The 23,060-nt window shown below is 57.5% G+C and overlaps 1 protein-coding gene across 3 annotated transcripts in view; it reads left to right on the top strand.

Annotated features, from left to right (window-relative positions):
• PSD4 (pleckstrin and Sec7 domain containing 4) overlaps nt 1-23,060 on the top strand; it is a 37,179-nt gene that overhangs the window by 10,662 nt on the left and 3,457 nt on the right. Inside the window, exons 1-16 of one of the 3 annotated variants that reach the window (XM_032652584.1) lie at nt 2,090-2,309; nt 9,850-10,935; nt 12,055-12,180; nt 12,480-12,558; nt 13,048-13,429; nt 17,261-17,437; nt 17,874-17,954; nt 18,090-18,202; nt 18,412-18,470; nt 18,628-18,717; nt 19,757-19,800; nt 20,136-20,296; nt 21,322-21,392; nt 21,484-21,647; nt 22,172-22,316; nt 22,605-22,748. In XM_032652584.1, coding sequence (XP_032508475.1) covers nt 9,964-10,935; nt 12,055-12,180; nt 12,480-12,558; nt 13,048-13,429; nt 17,261-17,437; nt 17,874-17,954; nt 18,090-18,202; nt 18,412-18,470; nt 18,628-18,717; nt 19,757-19,800; nt 20,136-20,296; nt 21,322-21,392; nt 21,484-21,647; nt 22,172-22,316; nt 22,605-22,748 — 2,808 coding nt within the window. In that variant the 5' untranslated portion in view covers nt 2,090-2,309; nt 9,850-9,963. Of the gene's footprint in view, nt 1-2,084; nt 2,310-9,849; nt 10,936-12,054; nt 12,181-12,479; nt 12,559-13,047; nt 13,430-17,260; nt 17,438-17,873; nt 17,955-18,089; nt 18,203-18,411; nt 18,471-18,627; nt 18,718-19,756; nt 19,801-20,135; nt 20,297-21,321; nt 21,393-21,483; nt 21,648-21,973; nt 22,149-22,171; nt 22,317-22,604; nt 22,749-23,060 lie in introns of those variants that run through there. The other 2 variants (XM_032652583.1, XM_032652585.1) reach the window with 2 other exon arrangements.

Genomic DNA, 23,060 nt, shown 5'->3' with positions numbered 1-23,060 from the left:
TGTCCCACCTCCCCTGGACTGTCACAGAGCCCCTGCCTGGTCTCCCCGCTCTCACTGCGCCCTCCACTGTCTGTTCTCCATGTAGCAGCAGGTGATCTTAAAAATAAATACGCCTGTCACTCCCCTGCTTAGCCCTGGGGACCCCACGGGATCTGGCCCCATCCTCTTCGGCCACCCTCCCCTAGGCCAGCTGCACTGGCCACGCTGGCTGGCTTTCTGTTCCCTTCACTCCTGGAGACCTTTCCGGTCTCGGGTAAGAAATGAGACATGCAGTTTGATCTGCCGAAAATGCCCACCCTACCCTCTTTACGTGCTGGCTCCTCTTTACGGCGATAAGGTGCCCCCGGTCTCCCCTCGCAGTGAGCTTCCCCACTGCTCACTTTCCTTTCTCCCCGTCCCATCCCCCCGCCAGCATTTATCACAGTTTATAATCACACACTGATTACTTCGTCGCTTGTTTATTTTCTGTCTGTCACTTGATTGGAAGCTCCTGAGGACAGAGGTCCTGTGCTTTATTCCTGACGGTCAGCAGCTTCTCGCATTGGGATGGCATGGGGCGGGCGCTGACTGAGCCGTCACCACGTGCCGGACACCCTGTGAGGCTGGAGGCCTGAGGGAGGGTTTGCGTTTGGGCCGAGGCGACTTTAGGTTTCTGGTTTACCTGGCTGGGCAAAGTGTTGTAAAATCCTCCACACAGAAGGAGGAACAGCTTGGGGAAGGTTACGAGCCCGGTTTGTGTTGCGCTGACCTGGAGATAAACCTGCCGCTAACGTTTGCGAGCCCCAGAAAAGGGAACGGTGGAGCCCCCACCCCAAGACGTGTTCGGATGCGTCAGTGTTATAACACCGCACCTGACGAGCTGTTTTACAAAGTGTGTCCTCTTTTCCTGCCTGTCACTTTGATGATGACCTGGAGGTCCAGCTCTGAATGAGGATTCGCAGCCCCTGCTGAATGTGGCAGCAGAGGCCACCCCGAGCCTTTAGCTCCTTCCCTTTCTTTCCCCTGCCCTGGCTTGGTGCCGCACGTGCACGGAGGGCGTCGACCCGCCCCCGGGCCCAGGCCCTCTCCACCCCCTCGCTGCCTCTCCCCCTCGCCCCAGGTCTAGGGCCACACAGAGCAGTGATGTCCCCGGGGAGGGGCAGGAGTAGAGGTTCCACGGGTCCAGGAAGCAGAGAATCTCAGACTTCTGGCTGCCCAGAGAAAGGCCTGGTAGGCACGTCCCTGTGGACTCCTTGCCGTGTGCGTGTGCGTGTGTGTGTGTTGGGGGGTGCAGCTGAAGCAAGGCTCGAGCTGGAGCCACGCCCTGTGGGCTGTGGGCCAGGCCGGCCTGGGTCTGAGGCCCTTGGATTATGGGCCTTGCAAGTCGAGGAATCTTCTGGGCGGTTGGATTTATGGGGACTAGAGTTCAGGGAGTGGGCCGGGGTCTTTGGACCCTCAGCAGGGAAGTTGATGGTCACTGAGACTGGAGAATAGATTGTGCGGAGGGAGGAGAGAACGGTCCGATGAGCGTGGTTCCCCCAGCCTCGGACTCAGGCTCCTGGACCCCTGTGGCCTGTGGCCTGCAGACATACGTTGGGAATTCAGCCGTGGGAGATGGATGACAGTCGGTCCATGCGGTCAGATGCTCTGAGTTCTAACCACAGCTTCGTGATTTCCCAGCTGTGCCACCGTGGGCAGTGGCTTAACCTCTCTGAGCCTGCCTCCGGATCCATGTAATGGATATAGTAACAGTTCATAATGTAAGTGAGAGGGGGGACTCAGGGGCTATTGGGGAACCCTTTGTCACTGTAGGACAGTTACACCAGGTGCCATTATTACCTCCCCAAGACAGCCGTACCCAGATTGAGGGAAAAAGAAAAGTTACCAGCCCCAGGGCCCTCCCGAGTCCCACCGAGTGCCCTGCCAGGACCCGAGAGCTGGGCAGAGAGGAGAACCTGGTGACAGAACGTCGAGGGGGAGGGATGGGGTGTGTTCACAGTCCGGGGCGCTGCGCCTTCCTCTTTCTTTCCCCGGGCCCCTGATTCGGGGCTGCGTGGAGGGTGGGGGACCCCCGGAAGCCGGGGCAGGGGGCTGGGGCCAGAGGCGCCAGGCCTGGGAGCGGGTGCTCTTGTCTCGGGGCAGGAAGTGTGAGATGCAGTGCAGCTAGGGAGCCCCGGAGGCCTTGGGGCAGCAGGGGGGTGAGTGTGGTGAGGGGAACGGAAGTCGGAAGCTGCAGCCGCCACGTTCCCCATTCACAGGCCGGACGGACGGGGCAGCAGGACCGCTCCCGGGGAGCCGGGCCCACGCACCCCTTCCCGGGTCCTCTGGAGGTGAGCAGGGTGGGCCTGCTTCGGGTGGGGGGCTCGGAGGGCGCCGGGGGGCGGGGATGTGGAGAGTCACGTGTGGGCCCTGGCGGTGGCCGCCGGGGCAGGTGGGCAGGAAGAAGGGCTCCGTAGGCCCCTGCTTGTGCACCTGCTGTGCGCCCAACCTTGGGCTGCAGCCCCATCCTTCCCCTTGCTCCTCTCCGTCCACCGGCCCCTCCCGATCTGGCCCTTTCTGGGATTCCTGCTCTGGCTCCCACGTACCCCAGCCTTCCCGGAGCCCCTGGGGGTCTGCAGTCGTGAAGTGGCCAAGGACCCTCCCTCCTAAAGCTCCTGTGAGCCTCCCCAGGTCCCTGGTGGCTGCTGTGACTGGTACCCAGCAGGGGCTTATGTGGCCAGAGGCCCCAAGTGAGCCTTGACCCCTCGACCCTGGAGAGAAGGAAGCCATTCGGGCTGGGGCTTTGGAGGGGGGGCAGCTTTGGGTGCGGTCACCGTAGGAGCTCAGACTCGGGGCTCCCAGCCCCGTGTGGCCTTCAGGCTCCCGCAGGGAGGACAGGTGGAGGGGAGGGGCCCAGCTTGCTGGTTTGCCCGGGCAGTGCTGGTTTAGGCCCGTCGACCTGTTGGGCAACAGGGACCAGCTCACTCTCAAAGGCTTCCCTGTTTGGGACACCGTCAGGCCTTCAAGTTGTAGTTGTTCATCTCAGCCGCTGCCCCTCATTCTAGGGCCTGAGATCCTGTGGGTGGAGTCAGTCCTGTGCTAAAACGCTGGCAAGGGTGACCTGTCATCAGCTGATAATAAGTACCCCAGAGGACTGAGGGGCCTTAGCCAGGAGGCCTGTCTCCCAGGGCTTTAGGGCATCACAGGGCTCCCTCCTCTACAGATAAGGAACCAGCCTAGGGATTAGAATCCAGGCTCTAGGCTCTTTGTAGTGGGAGGGGGAGATCCAAGAAGGGGTGAGGGAGGCCCAGCCTGGCCCTGAGCCTTTGCTGTCCTTCACAGGCAGTAGCTTCTCTGGAGACCCTTTGGCCCTCTCCGCCCACCCTTCCGCCCATCCTCTCTGTCCCTACCCCGTCCTCTCTGCCCTCTCCATTCTCTGTCTCTGCCTGAGTCTCAGCTGACCCCACCTCAGGGTTCTCACCACCAACTCGTGTGTGTGTGTGTGTGTGTGTGTGTGTGTGTGTGTGTGTGTGTTTCTCTCTGCACATTTGCATGAAGACTCCTTCCTTGTGGGCAGGATGTGGGATGGCCCCTAGTCAAGTACCTTGGGTGCTCTGGCCCCAGGTTCAGGCAGGGGCGTCTGTCCTGCACCTTGAAACTGGAGACGCTCGGGGAGCTGTCCTCAGGGACAGCACCCTTAACCTGGCTTCCGCCCAGGGCTGCTGAGGGACAGGACAGGTCACCTCCTAAATCCCTGGATGGGCCAGGAGCCTTTGCTTTTTGCGTAGGAAGGAAACATTTCCAGGGCAAAAGGAAGCAGTTTTCTGAGTTGGAAGCTTAAAGGGAGAGAGAGAGAGATGCACACTCCGGATAGGACATCCTGGGCCGACTCCTGGGGGACTGAGGGAGCCCACTGGGCTGAGTCCGTGCTGTCAGGGAGGACAGGGAATCCGTGTTTGTTTGGCTGCAAGCCAAGTTAATCTGAGCATGACGTAGTGTTTCTGAGCACCTCCCAAGGGCTGGGCCCAGCATTAGCCCTCAGACCCCCTCCCATTGTATAGCAAACCTCTCAAGTAGCTTTATCCATCTTATTTCCTTCTTTCACAGGCAAGGAACCAGGTGAAGCTTTGGACCAGAGTCACATGGCTCGTCCATTGTAGCTAGGATTTGAGTCTAGTCTGTGAGCCTCCAGGTGTAGGGTGAGGGGGGGCCGAATGCAGGACATTCATGCTGTCATCTTTCGCACTCAGGCAGGCTCTCCCCCGGCCTCCCATGGCCTTCAGCACCTCAGGGCACAGGCTCTGTGCCCAAGCGGGGGGTGGAAAGCAAACCCACTCTCAAAACGATGATCCAGGTGCCATCTGGGCTTCTTCCTGCCCTAAGATCAAAAAGACATTGGTCTTGGTCTTCCCTGGTGGCGCAGTGGTTGGGAGTCCGCCTGCCGATGCGGGGGACACGGGTTCGTGCCCCGGTCCGGGAAGATCCCACATGCCGCGGAGCGGCTGGGCCCGTGAGCCATGGCCGCTGAGCCTGCGCGTCCGGAGCCTGCGCTCCGCAACGGGAGAGGCCGCAACAGTGAGAGGCCCTCGCAAAAAACAAACAAACAAACAAAAAGACCTTGCCTTGAAGCCCAGGGTGGGTGTCGGGTGGTGGTGGGAGGGACTTATGTCCCCCTGGTCCCCCAGCCGTGGATTTCTGTGTCCTTTACCTCCCATCAGCTAATGCAGGCTCAGCCCCTGCAGAGGTTACTCCGCTCAAGACAGGAGCCCTGGGGGCTGCCTAGTGCAGCATTGGCTCTCTCCGCCCCGCCCCATCCTCAGCTTCCTCCCTAATACTTCCTCTCACTGGCTTCTGGACTCAGAGCATGTTTTTGGATTCCAAAGAGCCATCACACTTCTTCCAGAGCTTTTCCTTAAAAGTTTTCTCTTCCTGAGCCATCACGATGCTTAGAAAAATGAAGGGCTACTCATTTCAGAGATAACAAAGCCTACCTAAGAAGCCTGTGGCAGACACTTTCTCCCTCCTTTGTTCGGGTTAAGATGGCTGAGGGATTTCAAAACCCATATCACTAAGCATCAAGGGTGAAAAAAAGGTAAACCAAGAAAATGCTAGACACATGAGAACTAGGCTCTGCTCCCCAGTTCCTCTGTGTGTGTGTGTGTGTGTGTGTGTGTGTGTGTGTGTGTGTGTGTGTGTGAGAGAGAGAGAGAGAGAGAGAGAGAGAGAGAGAGAGAGAGAGAGAGGGAAACTTCTTAAACTCGCATTTCTAGTGGAGAGCACAGGACAAGGTGGTTGAACCGGTCCTGATGTCTCCTTCTCTCTGTCCAGCTACTGCCTCAGAGCCAGAACCCAGATGAGCATTTTGGCTGCTGGGTTGGCCTGGCAGAGCCACCTCTGGAAAAGCTCTGCCCTAAGGGTTCTGGGCTTCCTGGAAGGAAGGTGTGATTGGCTCATGGCCAGACTGGCCCTCAGGGGGAAGTCTTCATGTCATAATGAGGCTAAATCTCTTTCTCCAAGCCTCAGTCTCCCCAGTCCTGTAGTAAGGTTGTTGAGGAGGGGGCTTTCTGCGGATCCATCCACCCATCCACCTACCCATCTATTCATCCACCCCCTCCATCCATCTATCCATCCAACTATCCCTCCATCCCTCCTTCCACGTTTCCATCCATCCCTCCTTCCATGCTTCCATCCATCCATCCACCCACCTACCCACCCACCCACCCATCCACCCATCCATCCATCCATCCATCCATCCATCCATCCATCCCTCCATCCATCCATCCCTCCTTCCATCCCTCCATCCATCCATCCATCCCTCCATCCCTCCATCCCTCCATCCCGCCTTCCCTCCTTCCCTCCTTCCACCCATCCACCCATCCATCCATCCATCCATCCCTCCATCCCTCCATCCCTCCTTCCCTCCTTCCCTCCTTCCACCCTTCCATCCATCCATCCATCCATCCATCCACCCATCCATCCCTCCATCTCTCCATCTTTCCTCTTATTTTCACAAACATTTCTGGAGTGCCACCTCTGAGTCAGGCAGGCCCTGCCCTGAACAGTGGGGGAAACAGGTGAATTAAAGTGACTCCACATCAGAAGAAATTCATGCTTCATTCAATCCATGAATTCCCAAAAGAATTGATTTATGGGTGGGAAGAGAGAGTGCTGCTTAAGGGAGCTACAGACCTGGGTTCAGATCCCAGCGTCTCCACCCACCAGCTGAGCTACCTGGGCACATTTCTGAAGCTCTCTGAACCTTGTTTCCTTACTAGTAGGAAGGCGATGTCACCACGTGTCTCACTCGTGGAACTGAGCTCACAAGACTGAGTCTGGGGCTGCAAAGCGTGAGCTGGATGAGTGGCACACCGCAGGGGCGGGGCGCCCTTGACATAGGTTGGGCACTCTTGACATAGGGTTGGGTTGTCAGGTACAAGACAGAACGCAGAGCTGAATTTGAATTTCAGATAAATAATGAGTCCGTTTTCAGTATAAATACGTCCCCAGGATTGAGCATCCTCTATTGTTTACTTGCTAAATGTGACAACTCTACTGAGAGGCGATGTGCACCTGTCTGCCTGCCTGGACCCAGGACACCCGCCACCAGCCTCTGTAACCCCAGGTGTCTCATGGGTGGTCCTGAGCTTCTCAAGTCAACACTAACCCTCAACTTTCTAACCACTGGAACTAGAGGCTAACGATATACCACCAGAACTTTGACGTTGGAGTGGGTATAACACAATTGGTCACTAAAACGATTGTCGGTCACCATTTTCACAGCGAGACAGCAGTAGCAAGAAGCACAAAGAACCTCCTTCTTGGTGGTTACATTTTGGGAATGGAAGGCAAGCTAGAACCACGTGGGTTAACACACTAGGGATTACACTGTGGAGTAAATGCTCTGAAATAAGAGAGAGAGGGATGGCGTGCAGACATACCTCTTTCCCCACCACGTGCTGGATCTGTCTGTCCCTGCTTCCCCCCCCAGGTCCCCACCTCACCTCCCTTGGGTCCTTCAGTTCCCCTCAGGCCCCAGACATCTGTTGTCTTCTCCTTTGGTCTCTGGAAAGCTGCTACAGCTTCTCTGATTTTTCTTTCCCTTTGAATCCATGGAGGAAGACCCCATTTCTTCTGGGAAGGCCAATTCAATCCTCGTTTGTGTCTAGCATGGTCATTAACATTTACCTGTATGGCCGCTTTGTTTCACATACATATTTATTTATAAGGACCTATTGGCAAAGAGGGACGTGTGGGACTCCTGTCTTGTTAAAAATTGCAGGGCACCCTTTCCACCAGCCGCTGCCCACCATTTCCCATTCCCATTATTGGCATTTGAGCTTTCCTGTCAAGTGATTCACTAATGAGAGGAGGGGAGTTGATGTCATTTGGGTGGAATGCTGTGGTGCTCCTAAGGCGGGCGCACATCGGATAGAATGTGTGGAGGAGGGAGGGCGGGGTGGGGTGTTTCCAGAGGGGAGCCAGCTAGGCACAAATAGACCAGGTCTTGGCAGGGAGGGAGGGTCAAGGGGTCTGGGAAGGGAGGTGGAGATGCCTCGTGTTCAGGTGCCTGTAAAGTAGGTGCTTCCCGGCACCTCTGCCTACCATCTCCTAAATGGAGCTGCCTTCCCAGAGTTTCCTGTACCCTAAGGGCTGGTTGCTTGAGAAGCCTGCGGTGGGGCGGGGGTGGCGGGATGGGTGTCTCACCTCCTTTCTCACACTTCATCATTCTCCAGGCACGCTGGGGAGGGCGGTTGGATCCAGAGGGCTTGCCCGAGTATAGACAATGGGTTCTGGGTGCACTCCCTCCCTCTCTCTCGGTGATAGGACTATAGCAGGGCTCTCCCCTGGGGTGGAGAGAAAGAGCCTCGAACGATGACTGAGGCTGAGCTAAAGGAGTTGGAGACCCATAGGAGGAGCAGAGTTCAAATCTATTGGCTTCAGAGCATCAAATACAAGATTAAAAGTAAGAAACGGCCCCACCTCTTGGGAAGTCCCAGTCTATTGGGGAGGCCAGCTGAGAACTCAGTGGTAGATGGGCCCTTCCTGGGGTCTAAAGCTTCCGAATCCTGAAGCCCCAGTTCAGCAATTACAGTTTCTTGCCGTGCTCACAGTGAAGAATATGAGGATTGGAACAGAGGGAGAAGTAAAAGCCCAGAAAGGGATTCTGGTTTTGAGAGACTTTTTTTTTTAACATCTTTATTGGAGTATAATTGCTTTACAATGGTGTGTTAGTTTCTGCTTTATAACAAAGTGAATCAGCTCTACATATACATATGTTCCCATATCTCTCCCCTCTTGCGTCTCCCTCCCACCCTCCCTATCCCACCCCTCTAGGTGGTCACAGAGCCCCGAGCTGATCTCCCTGTGCTATGTGGCTGCTTCCCACTAACTATCGATTTTATATTTGGTAGTGTATATATGTCCATGCCACTCTCACTTCGTCCCAGCTCACCCTTTGAGCGACTTTTGGGACGATGCTTTCAAGGGGAGTTAGAAACTCGTGCAGGTCCTTTCTCGTTTCTCTCGGGCGCCTCCTGAAAGAGGGAACAGTGCCCGGCCAAGCTTTCTTGGTGACCTTAAACAGAAGGACCCCACCCAGCCTTTGTTTCCCAGCTCTGAGTGTTCCCGTTGATTGAGTGTCTCGTGGTGGGCCATGAAGTAGGTGGGAGTGAGTATCAGGAAGTTACGCATGGTTACAAGTCAGGAGCAGGTGTGTGTGCGTGTGTGTGTGTGTGTTTACGTGTGTGTGTGCTTTTGTTCCCCCCAATATTTCAGAATGGCTTACACGTACACACAGTCCTCAAAATAGAGATATGTGAGTGAGGAAAGTGAGGCAAAGGGAAAATAAAAGCTGTGATATGGTCTGGGGTGCGCTTAATACGGGAAATGCGTGCATAGGGCCTGCGGACTTAACCTACGCTTCCTGAGGGCCAGTACCGAGGGAAAACAGGTCGAGTTATGAGTTTCACAGTGTCCACAAGCCAGTTGTTCTGAAGAAGCGGGGCCACCCCGAAAGCCCTGTAACCTGGGCACCACCTGCAGGGGATGGAGATGCACGCTTCTAGAAAATGCCCCATGAGACTCCTCGGCCGCATCCGATTAGGCCCGGTGCAGAGTGCCAATGTGGCCGAGGCACCGGGCAGCTCTGAGCAGGTGTGGGGCAGCCCCAGCTTCCCGCTCCCCAGAAGGGAGCAGGCTCCTCCCTGTGTGGCAGGGCTGCCCCGTGGGCTGAAACATCCTCCTGAGCCAGGCTGCATGGCTGCAACTGAGACCCGGCCAGTGAGCGTGGTAAGGATGCAGGCCCCCAAAGACAGGAGCCGTGGGAGGTGGAAACAAGACCAGCTGTGGCCCTTCATTCCCGGCTCCCTGCTTCTCCCTCGGGTCTGTCCCATTCCCCTCACCTCTAGTCCAGGTCTGTTTGGCTCCCACGTACATTGGTTTCCCCGTCCTTTTTTTGGTTTGCTGCTACTTTCCTGCTGTTTTTTTTCTTTTATTTTTACTTCCCCTCCCCCCTCGCCCTCCCCCCTTTCCCGCTATTTGGAGACATTTCCACCTTCTGCTCCTGCTACCAGCCATCTTAGCCTTGACATTCTCCAATCCAGGTTCCCCAAAGAAGGGTCTGGCTTGCCCAGTTCATCTCTTTCAGCTCAGCCACTCGGGCCACCCTCAGCCACCAGACGAGTGTCTTTGGGGCAGGTGCGAGCAGTTGCAGTTGTGGGTCAGACGGCGTGTATGGCACACTTCTCAGCCCCGCAGGGCTGCGGAGGGCGGCGGCCCTTGGCCTGGACTATGGATGTGGCAGGCGCTCGAAGCCATGTGTAACTCACTGGACGTGCGCTTCCAGGGGCTGAGAGCCCAGCGCTAACCTGCCTTTGCTTTGGGTACTTCCAGGGTAGATGTGGGGTCCCAGTCACCCCCCTGGCCGGCGATCCCTCTAATCAACACAATGGGCTTGTGAAGGCGGATGCTTCTGGGGACTCCTGTGCAGCCTGTACTCTGTGAAGGATGAGTGACGACGGACTCTGTGAACACCCCAAACCGATGGAATTTCTCGACATCTGTTTGGGAGACCACATGCAGCTCCACCCAGGAGCACACCTGAGGCAGACACGCGGCCTCGCTGGCCCTCTCGGACCCTGCGGGGAGCAGACCTGGGCCTCTGACCCTCCTGATTCCACGAGGCGAGATGTTCATCCCAGGGGCTCCAGCCCAGAGCCCGCGCACCCGGGGAGTGGCTCTTCCCAGGAGGGGGCAGGGCAGAAAGCAGCATCCCCCGGGTCACCCCGGGACAGCCATCCTCTGGGGAGCCCAAGGCAGAGCCAGAGCACGTCCACCCAGGTGGTGTTCTGGGCGGGCATCCTGCAAGCCCAGATGTGCGTCCTGGACCTTCAGGAGGAGCTAGAGAAGACAGAAGGGATCAGAGCTGAGCTGAGATGCTGCCTCCCCACGGCGTCTCCCAACCTCCCCGCTTTCCCCTCCAGCCTGGTGGGACCCCGGGACTCAGGCCTCCACCCCAGCCCACCCGTGGACGTGCACGGGGCCTCGGGGGAAGATAGCAACGGGCCTGAAGGGGAGAACCGGAAGCTGGCATGGCCGAGGGAGGGCGCGCCAGACTCGTCCCCGGAGTGGGGTCCCGAGGAGGAGAGCATATTCTTTGACAACCCCCTCTTCCTGGAGAGCCCGTCCTCGGCCCCCAGTGTGTCTGAAGCGCGCTTTACTTGGGGGTTCTCAGATCCCTGCGCAGATGTGAGGACTGGGCCCCAGAGCCCGCAGACCCTGGAGCCCTCATCCCCAGGAAGCAGTGTGCCATGGGAGCTGGGCAGGGAGCCGGATCTGGGGGACAGCGCAGTGGATCCCAGCGGGCACACCACACCGCCATTCCCTGTGTCCACCTGCAGGCTGCACTCCTCCTCCTGGGCTGTGATGGGCACCACCGAGGGGGCTCCCGCAGCACCTCCCGGCCAGGAGGAGAGCGAGGTGAGCAGAGCCCTGGGAACCAACCCCAGGCTGTGCATGGGGACACGGAAGGAAGGGCCTTCCTCTGTGGTCACCAGGCCCAGAACTCTCTTCCCAGGTGCTGGGGCCTTTGGGGATCCTGGAGCAATAGCGCAGAAAGGCAGGCCCAGTGTGGCCTTCAGCATCAGAGGGAATTTTACGGGCGCCATCCTGTCAACTGAACCTGATGGCAATTAACGTTAAGGCACAGATGTCTCCCATCTCGCCAGCTCCAAGGGGCTGCATGTGGACACATTTGGAGAACAAACAGCTCCTCCGGTTGCCGCGTGTTCCAGGCTAACCTCGGGCTTTACCCGTCCCACCTTGAAGACATTCCCGACTGTAACAGGGCAGCGGTCAGCCTGCTGGGGTGACCTCTGCCCCTGGTGGGGAGATGTCTGCTTTAAGAGTCCTCTCTTTTGGGGAGAGATTTCAGCGTTTTGTTACTTTTAGCTCACGTGAGTCAGTGCATCCAGTGTCACCCGATCAGGACCACGTGACGATGGCAGAGGTCTTGATATCAACTGGCACAAGTTGTAGGGACAAGTTATGTGAGCACATTTTTCCCAGGGAGGCCTCTGCTTAAGAGATAAGGAAACTCAACATGGCAGAGCAGGGCTGTAACTTTCTAATCTCTGTGGTCCCAGAGAGCAACGGGGAAGAGCTCATAACCAGAGCAGCTCTCGGCTGACCCCAAGATCAGAGGAGCTGCTGACACTGCCCAGGCCCCTCCACCCACAGGCTGGGGTCCCTGTGCAGGGCAGCTGTGCCTGTGTCCTGTGATGTGCATTCTGGGGCCTGGTTGCTCTAGGGCCCCTGGAGTCCTCAGAGGGAGGCCTGGGAGCCCTGTCCTGGGAGCCGGCCGTTTGCGCTCATCTGGGATGGCAGGGCCCAGCCCAGTGCCTGAGGGCTGTCCCCCTCTCTACAGCACAGCCCCTCCTTGGACAGATGCTGCATGAGACAGGGCCATCTGAGCAGACAGAGCAGAGAAGACTAGAAGTCAGTGAGCATGGATGAGGCCCCAAGGCTGGAAGGGTGTCGGGAAGGCCCTGGGAGCAGTTTCCCTTGGGCAAACCTCTCTCTTCTCCTTTGCTTCCCTAGACCCCTCTGGGAGACAGTCTTGCCCCTGCCCCGGCTGCAGCGTCCTGTGTGGACAAAGCATGGACCTGGGAAACAGAACGTGTGGGATCTGATGCCAGCCCTGCCACGTATCCTGTGCAACCTTGGGCAAGTCACTTCCCCTCTCTTGGCCTCAACTTTTCCATCTGTAAAGAAGGAACATGAAGCCAGTGATTTCCAGGGCCCAGCACCAGCACCCCTAGGATGTGGGTCCCATCTGGGGTGCCACTTCTGAACTGAGGCCCAGACCAGGGTGTGAGGTCTGGGTGGGAGGACAGCAGGGACGGGGGAGGGCTCTGTATACTCACGGTCCCTCTTCCCTCCCTCTCCTCCCCCATGCCTTCACTGCCCCCTTCACCTCTCAGTGCCTCCGGGGCTCACAGATGCGTCTGTGTCTCTCTCAACAGGCTCTGCCAAGTCACGAGGGCTGGCAGACCAAGGAGGTTCCTTCCTGGCCCCAGGGGCCTCTTCGCTCCCAGGACAGAGGTGAGATCCAATATGGGGTCTGGGAAATTGGGTGGTTGGAGGCTTTGGAATCTGGAGTGGGGACAGAGGGCCTTCCCCAGGGGTGTCATTAAGGAGTCCCCTTGTTTTGTGTTGGAGCCAGACAGACTTGGGCTTAAATCCTGCTTCTGCCTCTGGCTCCATCAGTACGATGGGTTTTAAAATACTCATCTCACAGAGTAAATGAAGAAATGGTCAAAAGTCCCAGCCGTTTGGATGGCTGGGTCTCAGTGGTTTAGCAAGCCCTGAAACCCCGGTTGCCTTGGGGCTGACGTTCTGGGAGTCGTCTGCCCGCTGTCCCTACGTGTGGTGTGTCACTGCCCGACAGGGGACAGAATGTGCCGCTCCAGGGAGGAGCCCTGGGACGGGGGAGCTGCTGGGGGTGGCAGCCCAGGCTGTTCCCTGGCTCTGCCCCTTGGCCCTCAGCCTACCCCTTGTCCGGTGCCAGCTTCGCTCTACACTCTTCCTCAGGTGACAGGCATGTAGAGTGTGCCCAGGAGTCTGCTCCCTGCACCGTGTCCCCCGGCCCCCGGGGGAGCCCAGCCTCTTCGTCGGAGCCGAGCAGCCCTGAGTCTGAGGCCAGAGGCCCCAGCCCCCGGCCCAGCCCCCTGTCCTCCCAGGAAGGCAGCCCGCAGCTCTGGAGCCACCACCCGGGCAGCGTTCTTCCCACGTGGATGCTAGATACTTCAAGCCCTTCATTCCTGGAGACGGATGGGGCAGAGCCGACTTCCCTGGAGAAGGAGAAGGCAGGAGAGGCCCCAAGCCCAGGGAAGGAAGTAAAGAGTGAAGACCCAGCCGGGACTGCCGAGGCTGGAGCCAGGCAGCCCGACGTTCTCTTGACCTCTACAGAAGGGTGAGTGTCGTTCTAACCACCCTCTGCCTCCTAATGATACAGGCATTTAAGAATACCCGGTATAATTCTCTTCCCATGTAGGTCCTTACAAAATACTGAGTATAGCTCCCTATGCTATACAGTAGGTCCTTGCTGGGTATCTATTTTATATATCGTAGCGTGTATCTGTTAATCCCAGCCTCCTAATTTATCCCTCCCCCCGCCTGTCCCCTTTGGTAACCATAGATTTGTTTTCTATGTCTGTGGGTCTATTTCTGTTTTGTAAATAAGTCCATTTGTATCCTTTTTTTTTTTTAAGATTCCACATATAAGTGATAGCATATGATATTTGTCTTTCTCTGTCTGGCTTACTTCACTTAGTACGATAATCTCTAGGTCCATCCGTATTGCTGTACATGGCATTATTTCATTCTTTTTTTATGGCTGAGTAATATTCCAGTGTGTGTGGGTGTGTGTGTGTGTGTGTGTGTGTGTGTGTGTGTGTGTATACACATACATACCACATCTTCTTTATCTACTCACGTGTTGATGGACATTTACGTTGTTTTCATGTCTTGGCTATTGTAAATAGTCCTGCTGTGAACATTGGGGCACATGTATCTTTTCAAATTATAGTTTTCTCTGGGTCTATGCCCAGGAGTGGTATTGCTGGATCATATGGTAACTCTAGTTTTTTAAGGACCCTCCATACTGTTCCCCATAGTGGCTGCACCAATTCACATTCCCACTACAGTGTGTAGGAGGGCTCCTTTTTCTCCACACCCTCTCCAGCATTTACTATATGCACACTTTTGGTTGATGGTCATTCTGACTGGAGTCAGGTGACGTGAGAAAAGCACATTGGGACTTAACATACTAATATCTGTTAAGCCAGGATTATATGACTGGAGGGTCTGGTAGCACAAGAAACCAAAGAGCAGACAGTCAAACACGTGGGGCAGGACTTGAATGTATCGAGGCAGAGCCAGGGAGACGTGTCCACGGCTGGACACCAGGAGAGGACCAGGGGTGTGTGCAGCGAACCTGACCTGACCAAGGCCATGTGCCCAGAAAAATGGGAGCCATGCTAGGCAGGTCTGGGGAGAGGGAATGTCAGAGCTTGTGATGTGGGGATTACATGCCGCTTTGAATTTGAGGATGTGTCTGGGAGGCCCAGGGCGCCGACTCGGATCTCAGGGGAAGCTGGAGCAGCAAGGAGAGGTTTGATTGGGACCAAAGGAATGGTGGATCTTGGGGTCCATAGCAGGACTAAGTAACCCTAGAACTGTGACCAGGGGTAGGAATAGTCCAACTGGAAACCATCCTAGACGTCCACCTGCCCCAAGGATGCTGCATGAAGGCTGTCAGCCCCTAGGATCTCTACATGGGGAAGGGGTTTCGTTGGCCAAATAGGGGTCATATGAAAGAGACCAGGGGAAACTAGTGATGGTTCAGGTCGTGGACCTAGTGTTGGACTAACTGGAAGATTAACTCCACTCCCACCTCGAAGTCATTGGGTGATGGTGAACCCCAGGCAGTGCCAGAAACCAAAGAAACCAAAGAAGACTCTTCTGCAGCTGGAAAGCTACACTGTCCCTGAAGAAGTTCCAGCTAATCAGAAGAGTCTCTAGGTGTCTAAAAAGAGAGGCTTCACGATACCCAAAATTAAAGTTAATTCAACCCCAAATAAAAGTAAATCCACCGAAAATGAGACCCATACTTTCATAGTAAATAATGAAAAAAGGTTTAATTGATGCTTTTCTTGGTAAATGGCACTAAATATTACATAAGTAAATTTATTTAATCTTATATTTAAACTATAGGATATTAATTCTCCTGGCCTAATTTGGTGGCCCAATGAGATGTCTTTCATTCATCCTTAACTTTCACAGTGAGGTCATAAGGGTCTATTTAATTTATCATTTTATTTTATTGTTTTATTGTTGGCCGCACTGAGGTGGCATGCGGAACTTCCCCAACCAGGGATCGAACCTATGCTACCTGCAGTGGAAGTGTGGAGTCTTAACCACTGGACCACCAGGGAAGTCCTATTTTATTTTATTTTTTTATATCAGCTTTATTAAGATATAATTCACACACTATACAATCCATCCATTTAAAGTATACAATTCCATACCAATTTATATTTGCCCTGTGGGGTTTTTTTCCTCAAAGTGCCTTCCCATCTAGGTATTATTTTAGTAACAACACTCCCTGACTAGGTCATTTTTTTTTTTTTTTTTTAGATGTTGGGGGTAGGAGTTTATTAATTTATTTCTTTCTTTTTGCTGTGTTGGGTCTTCGTTTCTGTGCGAGGGCTTTCTCCAGCTGTGGCAAGTGGGGGCCACTCTTCATCATGGCGCGCGGGCCTCTCACTATCGCGGCCTCTCTTGTTGCGGAGCACGGGCTCCAGACGCGCAGGCTCAGTAGTTGTGGCGCACTGGCTTAGTTGCTCCGCGGCATGTGGGATCCTCCCAGACCAGGGCTCGAACCTGTGTCCCCTGCATTAGCAGGCAGATTCTCAACCACTGCGCCACCAGGGAAGCCCTGACTAGGTCATTTTTGTAAAAGTATTTGAGGGCTTCGTCAGCTGGTAATCTAAGTAGCTCTCTTTAGATGTGACAAGCGTGTCATTGTTGTTATTTTCTCCTCTTCGGTTGTTCACTGGGCTCACTCTTCCCGTTCCTCACTTGTCAGTGGCTTCCCAGGTGATCCCTGGAATCTTCCAGCACCACTTTCACGGCCTTCACAAAATCCTTTCTGGCAAGATTTGTAATTTCACTTTTCAGTTGGTTTCCGTTATGTTTGCCCTGCCTTGTTGGATGTGGATGAGCCTCAGGAAGCAGTGAGAAGTTACCAGCAAAGACGCTGACCCAGTTGGGGGCAGAGACGTACATTTGTGTCAAGACGTACATCTTATAAGTGGGCAGTCTGTCGGTGAACATTTTCATACCGTGATAAGTTTTCTTATCTGTATGACTCCCTAACTGCAGTAACCTGGATGATGACTAGTCCACTAATGAGGAAACCCCAATACCTGGTTGCAATGTTGCAGGGAAAACGCAAGAGTCAGGTAGAGATGGGGCTGGGTGACTTCTGGGATTCTGAGTGTTCTCCAAGTCTACCGTGAGGCTTACTGGGGCCTGTGCAGCCTCTGCAGGGCACCATCCAAAGCCCCTGCTGGAAGGCCCCCTCCTGTACCACAGGGCTGCCGTTACAGGAAGGCAGGGGATGGAAACCACCTGTGGCAACCCCAGCTGTCACCGTCCCTTAAAGGTGGTCTCGCCTTCCGTTCTTGCTTCATCCTTGCACCTTCTTTGGCTCCAGATCTAGGGGTGGAGGCTGGAGGCTGGAGCTGGGGGAGGGGAAGGGCGGCAAGGAGGCATGATGGGGCGGACGGGACAGGTGAGGGACACAAGTGGCTGCTGACCTCTGGGGAGGTATTCCCACCCCTCCTTGGGATGGACTAAACACCACTGGGGTCTTCAAAGGGCTGCACCTGCCACCTGAGGTGAACTCGGCTCAGGACGTCCCTGTGGTTTACCTTAGGAAGTGCTGGTACCGAGCTCCGCTCCAGCCCTTGCTAGCTTCGTGTGAATACTGGCCTCTCTGGGCCCTCCGGGCGCCCAGGTCAGGCCAGGCAGCCTGTGACCCTGCCTCTTCCCTGGGGGAGGCCCTGGTCCGGCTCTTCCCCGGCCACACGAGGCCCTGGAGCTCCAGCTCCTGCCCTGAGCTCTGGGCGTGGACTCCTGAGCACACCTGCCCCTATGACTGACCTCAAGGATGCTTGACCCCGAGCCCCTCTGTGTCCATCCCAAGTGGGAGTCTGAGGTCACTGATGGACTTTCGCAGGCTTCCTGAGAGCCCCGTGCCCCACGCGCAGCCCCCAGAGGAAGGCCAAAGGCTGCCAGCTGGAGGCAAGGTGGAGAATGGCGTCAGGACCGACAAGGTGGCCTGGAACTTGGCCTCCCGCCTCTATCGCCTGGAGGGCTTCCGGAAGTCCGAAGTGGCCGCTTACCTGCAGAAGAAGTAAGGGGCTTTGAACCTGAGCAAGGCCGAGGTCGAGTCAGGAAGGGAAGCAGCCAGTGGGCTCCCTGCCCGCCCGTGTCCCCCCAGCCCGGCCGCTGACCTCTCAAGCCTTCATTCCTGTCCCGTCCACTGAACCCCTCACCCCTTTGCCCCCCAGACCCTTGCCATGCCTGCCTCTTCCTCTTAGTCACATTCGTGTCGCCCTCGACCCCTGCTTAGAGCCGCCGGACCCGGCGACCTGCCTCCCCCACCCCAAACCCATGTCCCTCCCACTCAGCGTCAGAGGGGTGCCGGTGCCCTCTTGGGAACTAGGGTCCAGCCTGGCTGTGCCTTTCCCTTGATTTCACGCCCCCCAGCCCCCATCAGGCCCCAGGATATGTGCAGGCCCCCAGTCCAGAACCCCAAAGCAGGCTTCATCCCCACTTTCCCTCCACAGCAACGACTTCAGCAGGACGGTGGCTGAGAAGTACCTGTCCTTCTTCCAGTTTGGAGGCCAGAGCCTGGACCGTGCGCTCCGGTAACAGCTGGGGGCCTTCTCTGGGGAGGAGGGAGGGATGGTGGAGGGCAGTGGCACCACCGGCAGGGCTGGAATCTGATTGGCCCTGAGCTCTGGGGCTGCTGGGCTCTGCCTGGACTCTGGCCCTCCTTCCAGGGGCTTCCTCCACGCCCTGGTGCTCAGTGGCGAGAGCCAGGAACGCGAGCGGATCCTCTACCAGTTCTCCAAGCGCTTCTATCACTGCAACCCTGGGCTCTTCTCCTCAGTAGGTAGGGAGACGCCGGCCCTTTGGGGGGACCGGGCAGAAGGATGGCAGGGAAGTGTCCCCAGTCTGCTTGGGGGTTCACTGGGTGGTGGCTGGTGGGAGTGTGTTTGGGGGGCTCTGGGGGCCCAGAAGCATTTGGGGGTCACCCTGCCCAGGGTGGGCAGAGGAAATGCAGGAGTCCCGGTTCCAACGAGCTTTCTCTCTGGGGGGCAGACTGCGTGCACACCTTGACCTGTGCCGTCATGCTGCTTAACACGGACCTGCACGGACAGGTGAGAGCCTGGGGTTCCTGGCAAAGGGGAGCCGACGCCTGGGGTGGGGTCAGGGAGGGCCCTGGGGACCTGGGGAAGGTTCGGAGTAGCCGGCCGGGGGTCTCTCTGTTGGGGTCGGGCATGTGTGCCAGCGACGCCCCTGTCCACGTGGCCACAGAACATCGGGAAGAGCATGAGCTGCCAGGAATTCATCACCAACTTGAACGGCCTGCGGGACGGCGGGAACTTCCCCAAGGAGCTGCTCAAGGTACGGCACGGGGGCCGCTCGGGGGCCCGGAGCCTTAGCTCTCTGTCCCAAGGGCAACGTGAGCTCACGCCTGGCTTTGCCGAAACATCCTGGAGAGGACAGGCCTTCCTTGCTGAAGGGAACGGAAAGTGTGGGTCCCGGGCCAGCCGTATCGGCGTCACCTTGGAACTTATTAGCTTGTGTGAATTCACAGGCCCCACCCGTCCCGCCCCCGCCCCCGGACCTACTGAATCAGAATCTCAGGCTGGGCCCCTACAATGTTCTGTCATGCTTCTGGGTGATCCTCAGGCCTGAGAAGGCCTGGGGTTTTGGTTCTCAGGGCAGAGCTTCAAGTAGTAAAAGTCTAGAGCTAGGATTCGGGGGCCAGAGGTTCCAGGCTTTGGATTCAGTTCACTCCTTGGCCAAGGCAAGTTCCTCCGGGGCGAGTGACCACGTTACAGGGTTGTTATCACAACCTGCCTAGGCCAGGGCCTGGCCCACAGTCTGCCTTCCTAAGCAGTTAGAGCATTTATTCTCGTCTAGTCGGTGAACATTAATCGAACACTTACTAGGTACCCGGCGCCCCACTGGGCGTGGCCAGGGCTACGGAAGCCAGCCAGCCACGCTGACGTGGGGACCCTCGGTCTTATCGTTTCAAAGTCACGGCACCTCGTTTATTCATTCACTCGCCGCACACTGACTGCCCCGGTCGTCAGCTGCTCCTGTTGTGTCAGATCCCTCTGGGCGGGATGGTATGTGGGTGACTCGTTTCCCCTTCAAGGGAACTGGCTCAGGCCTCGCTGAGCTCAAGCAAGGACGAGGATCGCTTTGATCGTCCTCGTGTCTCCAGCTCCCCGCACAGTGCTCGGCACGTGCCCCGTACGTTGCTGCATGTGTGCGTGGATGCGCAGATGCATGGGCTGCTTCCTGCTCGTGGCAGAAGGGCAGCTGCGTCGGGGTGGAGGCAGCAGGCTGCAGCATGCCTGTCCTACCTCTGCCGGACAGAATGTGCACCCCACGGCCCGAGGCTCCCGGGCCCACCTGTATGTTTCTGTTCCAGGCCCTCTACTGGTCTATCCGAAGCGAGAAGCTCGAGTGGGCCGTGTAAGTGAGACTCACCTTGCCTCCCCTCCCTCCACCCACCCACCCGAGTTGGAGAACTTGGGCCCCTGGACAGGGCTCCCCTCTATGTGGGTGGAGCCAGAGGCAGGGCAGTGGGCCAGGGAACACCTGAGGAGCCAGAGGTGGCGAGGGTATGGGGATGGTAGGGAGTGATGGGTTGCCTTTGGAGGAGGACTTCTCCGGTGGCGGGGGGTGGGGGGGGCCTGAGGTGTGGCTTCCCAGCAGGAGAGAGAGGATGGGGGTCCTGAGGTGGTGGTGGGCACCTCCTGATGGCCTCCGGCCAGTCAGCATCCCCAGCCTGATTCTCTGATGTCCAGGGATGAAGAAGACGCAGCCAGGCCCGAGAAGGCCCAGCCGTCTCCCCTGGCTGGCAAGATGAACAACCCCTTCCTCCAGCTGGTCCAGGACCCCACGGCGCCCACCTACAAGCAGGGCATCCTGGCTCGGAAGATGCATCAGGATGCGGACGGCAAGAAGAGTGAGTGTCTGCCTGCTGCCACGCGGGGGCATCTGTCTGCCCATGAACGGGCTGTATGTGCAAGTGCTGTGCTCAGGGACACCGTACAGAGAGACGGCACGGGCGGAGGACAGGCAGCCCATGCTCCTTCCACAGTGCTGACCGTGAACCGGGGTCTGTGTCATGTGCTGGGGGTGGGGGAGGGGTGCAGAGACAAGATAGACCTAGGGACCCCCCACCCCCGAACCCCTGTGCTATGGTGGGAATTAGACAAGCACACCAGTGTCTGGTATGAAAGGAAGAAAGAGCTGCGTGGTGTAGGGAGGCCTCCATCGAGTATGGCGTGCGCAGGAGGGCAAGCTTTCTGGTTTTGTTATGGGGTGGAACGTGGGGGACAGGATAGTTAAGGCTTCTGGTCTCTGAGCTGAACCTTGGAGGAAAAGAGGGTCTGATTCTTTGTAGTTGGGCAGAGGGATCCCCACCGAGAAGAGAGCACGGGGCGTGTGAAAGAGGATGGCGTGAGGTGCATTGGGCCTCATCCTGCAGACTGTTGACGGCTCTGGAGCCGGGCAGCCACGTGACCAGAGCAGGAATGGGATCCCAGATGGGCTGGGGTACGGTGACCCGCCAGGGAACTGGCACTTGGCTGTGAGAAGCCACGTGAGCAAGGGCAGGAAGTGCCCGTGAGGAGGCCGGCCTTCTGCCCTAGCATCTGAGCCCCTGGGCCTCTCTGGATGGGACCAGAATGATGTGTGAGAAGAGCTGTGCTTGTGGGCGGGGCGGGGGCGTGTGATGGTCTGTACGAGCGTCGGCTTTTGTGGTTGTTTGTAAATAGTTCTGTTTTGGTGTCTGCGAGTGATTGCCCACGTGTGAGACACGGTACTGCCCGTTTGTGTGATCGGTTGTGTTTTGTTGTGCTCGGGCCTGTCGCTCTACACCCTGGGGAGGGACTGGAGTTGGTGGAGGGGAAGCGGGGGGACAGTGTGTGTCTGAGGGTCCAGAGGGGCGGCCACCACACCCACCTTTGTGTTCTGCTCCTGGGGCAGCGTCGTGGGGCAAGCGCGGCTGGAAGATGCTCCACACGGTCTTGCGAGGGATGGTCCTCTACTTCCTGAAGGTAGGAAGGGAGTCTGCACCCGCGATGGGCAGCACGGGAGGATGAGCAACTGATGCAGACCTCTTTTCTGAGCCCGTGTGCCCTGTGGCAGGGAGAGGACCACGGCCTTGAGGGGGAGAGCTTGCTGGGGCAGATGGTGGACGAACCGGTAGGGGTGCACCACTCGCTGGCCACTCCCGCCACCCACTACACCAAGAAGCCGCACGTCTTCCAGCTGCGCACGGCCGACTGGCGCCTCTACCTCTTCCAGGCACCGTGAGTTTCGGGGGGGAACAGACAAGCGGCAAGGCCCCAGCTTTCCTCCCTGACCCCCTCTCATCCTCTCACGGCTACCGGCCCCACCCTGGGGGGGAGGTGCCATCCCGACCAGTCCACCTGAGATGGGCTGCTGGCCGGTGTCCGGCTACAGCTGGAAGCCGGGGCTTCCTGCTTCCGTCCCCTGCCCTCGGCCCACTTCGCCACTGCACCACCTCTTCCCCGAAAGTCCGACCGAGCCTCTCAGTTCCAAACAGAGGATTCCAGGAAGTCACGAACACTCGATCATTTTTTGGCATTTGATATAAACTCTATTGCCTTCCCAGATTTGCCTCTTTGTCTGCTGAGAAAAACCACAAGCGGGGGTCAACCACCTCGGCCAGTGGCAGGACTTCTCTGGCTTTTGTCGGCTCTGAGTCCTGAGCTGCCGGGCTGCTGTGCAAACCACGGGAGGCTGAGGGCGGGGATAGGTGATAGCACCGGCCTCTGTGGTCCTGGGGACAGACGGCCACCTCTCCCTGCAGCACTGCCCAGGAGATGACTTCCTGGATGGCACGCATCAACCTGGCCGCCGCCACGCACTCGGCGCCGCCCTTCCCCGCAGCGGTGGGCTCCCAGCGCAAATTCGTCCGGCCCATCCTGCCCGTGGGCCCCGCCCAGAGCTCCCTGGTACGGCCCGGGGGAGGGGCGGGATGCCGCGCGGGATGGGGGTGCGCCCCGGAGGACTAGGAAGGAGATGAGAGGCTGTGCAGCTGGCCTAGGAAAAGTGGGGGGGGGGGGGGGAGGGGGAGGGGGAGGGATGGGCTGAACACCTAGGCCCGGGATCGAGGTGTACACCTGAGCCCAGGAACGGAGGCGGGGGTAGGGGGTGTGAGGGGGATTCTTGGGCTGCCCACCTGGGCCTGGAACGGAGTGGGAGGGCTCGGAGCAGCTTCCCCCACTGTCTCCCGCTCCCAGGAGGAGCAGCATCGATCCCACGAGAGCTGCCTGGATGCTGCCGCCGACGACCTGCTGGATCTGCAGAGAAACTTACCGGAGCGGCGGGGCCGCAGCCGAGAGCTGGAGGACTACCGCTTGCGGAAGGAGTACCTGGAGTACGAGGTGAGGTGCCCGCGCCTCACCTTCCGCCTGGACCCTCTGCCGCCCTCTCGTGGCCGTGGCTGTCCCTGCAGCCTTGGCTCAGGGCAGGGGGAGGTGCTCCTGTGAGAACTCGGGGTGCTGTGTGCGCTGTCTGCACACGAGTGTGTGCACACGCGTGCGCAAATTGTGTGTGTCCGTGTGCACTCGGGCCGCTTCTCCTCTTGTCCTGGGGGCGCATAGCAGCTGCTTGTCTGGAAACGCTCTTAGGGAATGTTACTTTCATACATGTCTTTGCTCCCAAGAGTATATCTGGCTTTTCCTACACTGAAGGGA

Source organism: Phocoena sinus, chromosome 13 (assembly GCF_008692025.1).
Source record: "Phocoena sinus isolate mPhoSin1 chromosome 13, mPhoSin1.pri, whole genome shotgun sequence".
Classification (NCBI taxonomy): domain Eukaryota; kingdom Metazoa; phylum Chordata; class Mammalia; order Artiodactyla; family Phocoenidae; genus Phocoena; species Phocoena sinus.
The sequence above is the reverse complement of the archived record's forward strand: the minus strand, read 5'-3'. Positions and strand labels throughout refer to the sequence as shown.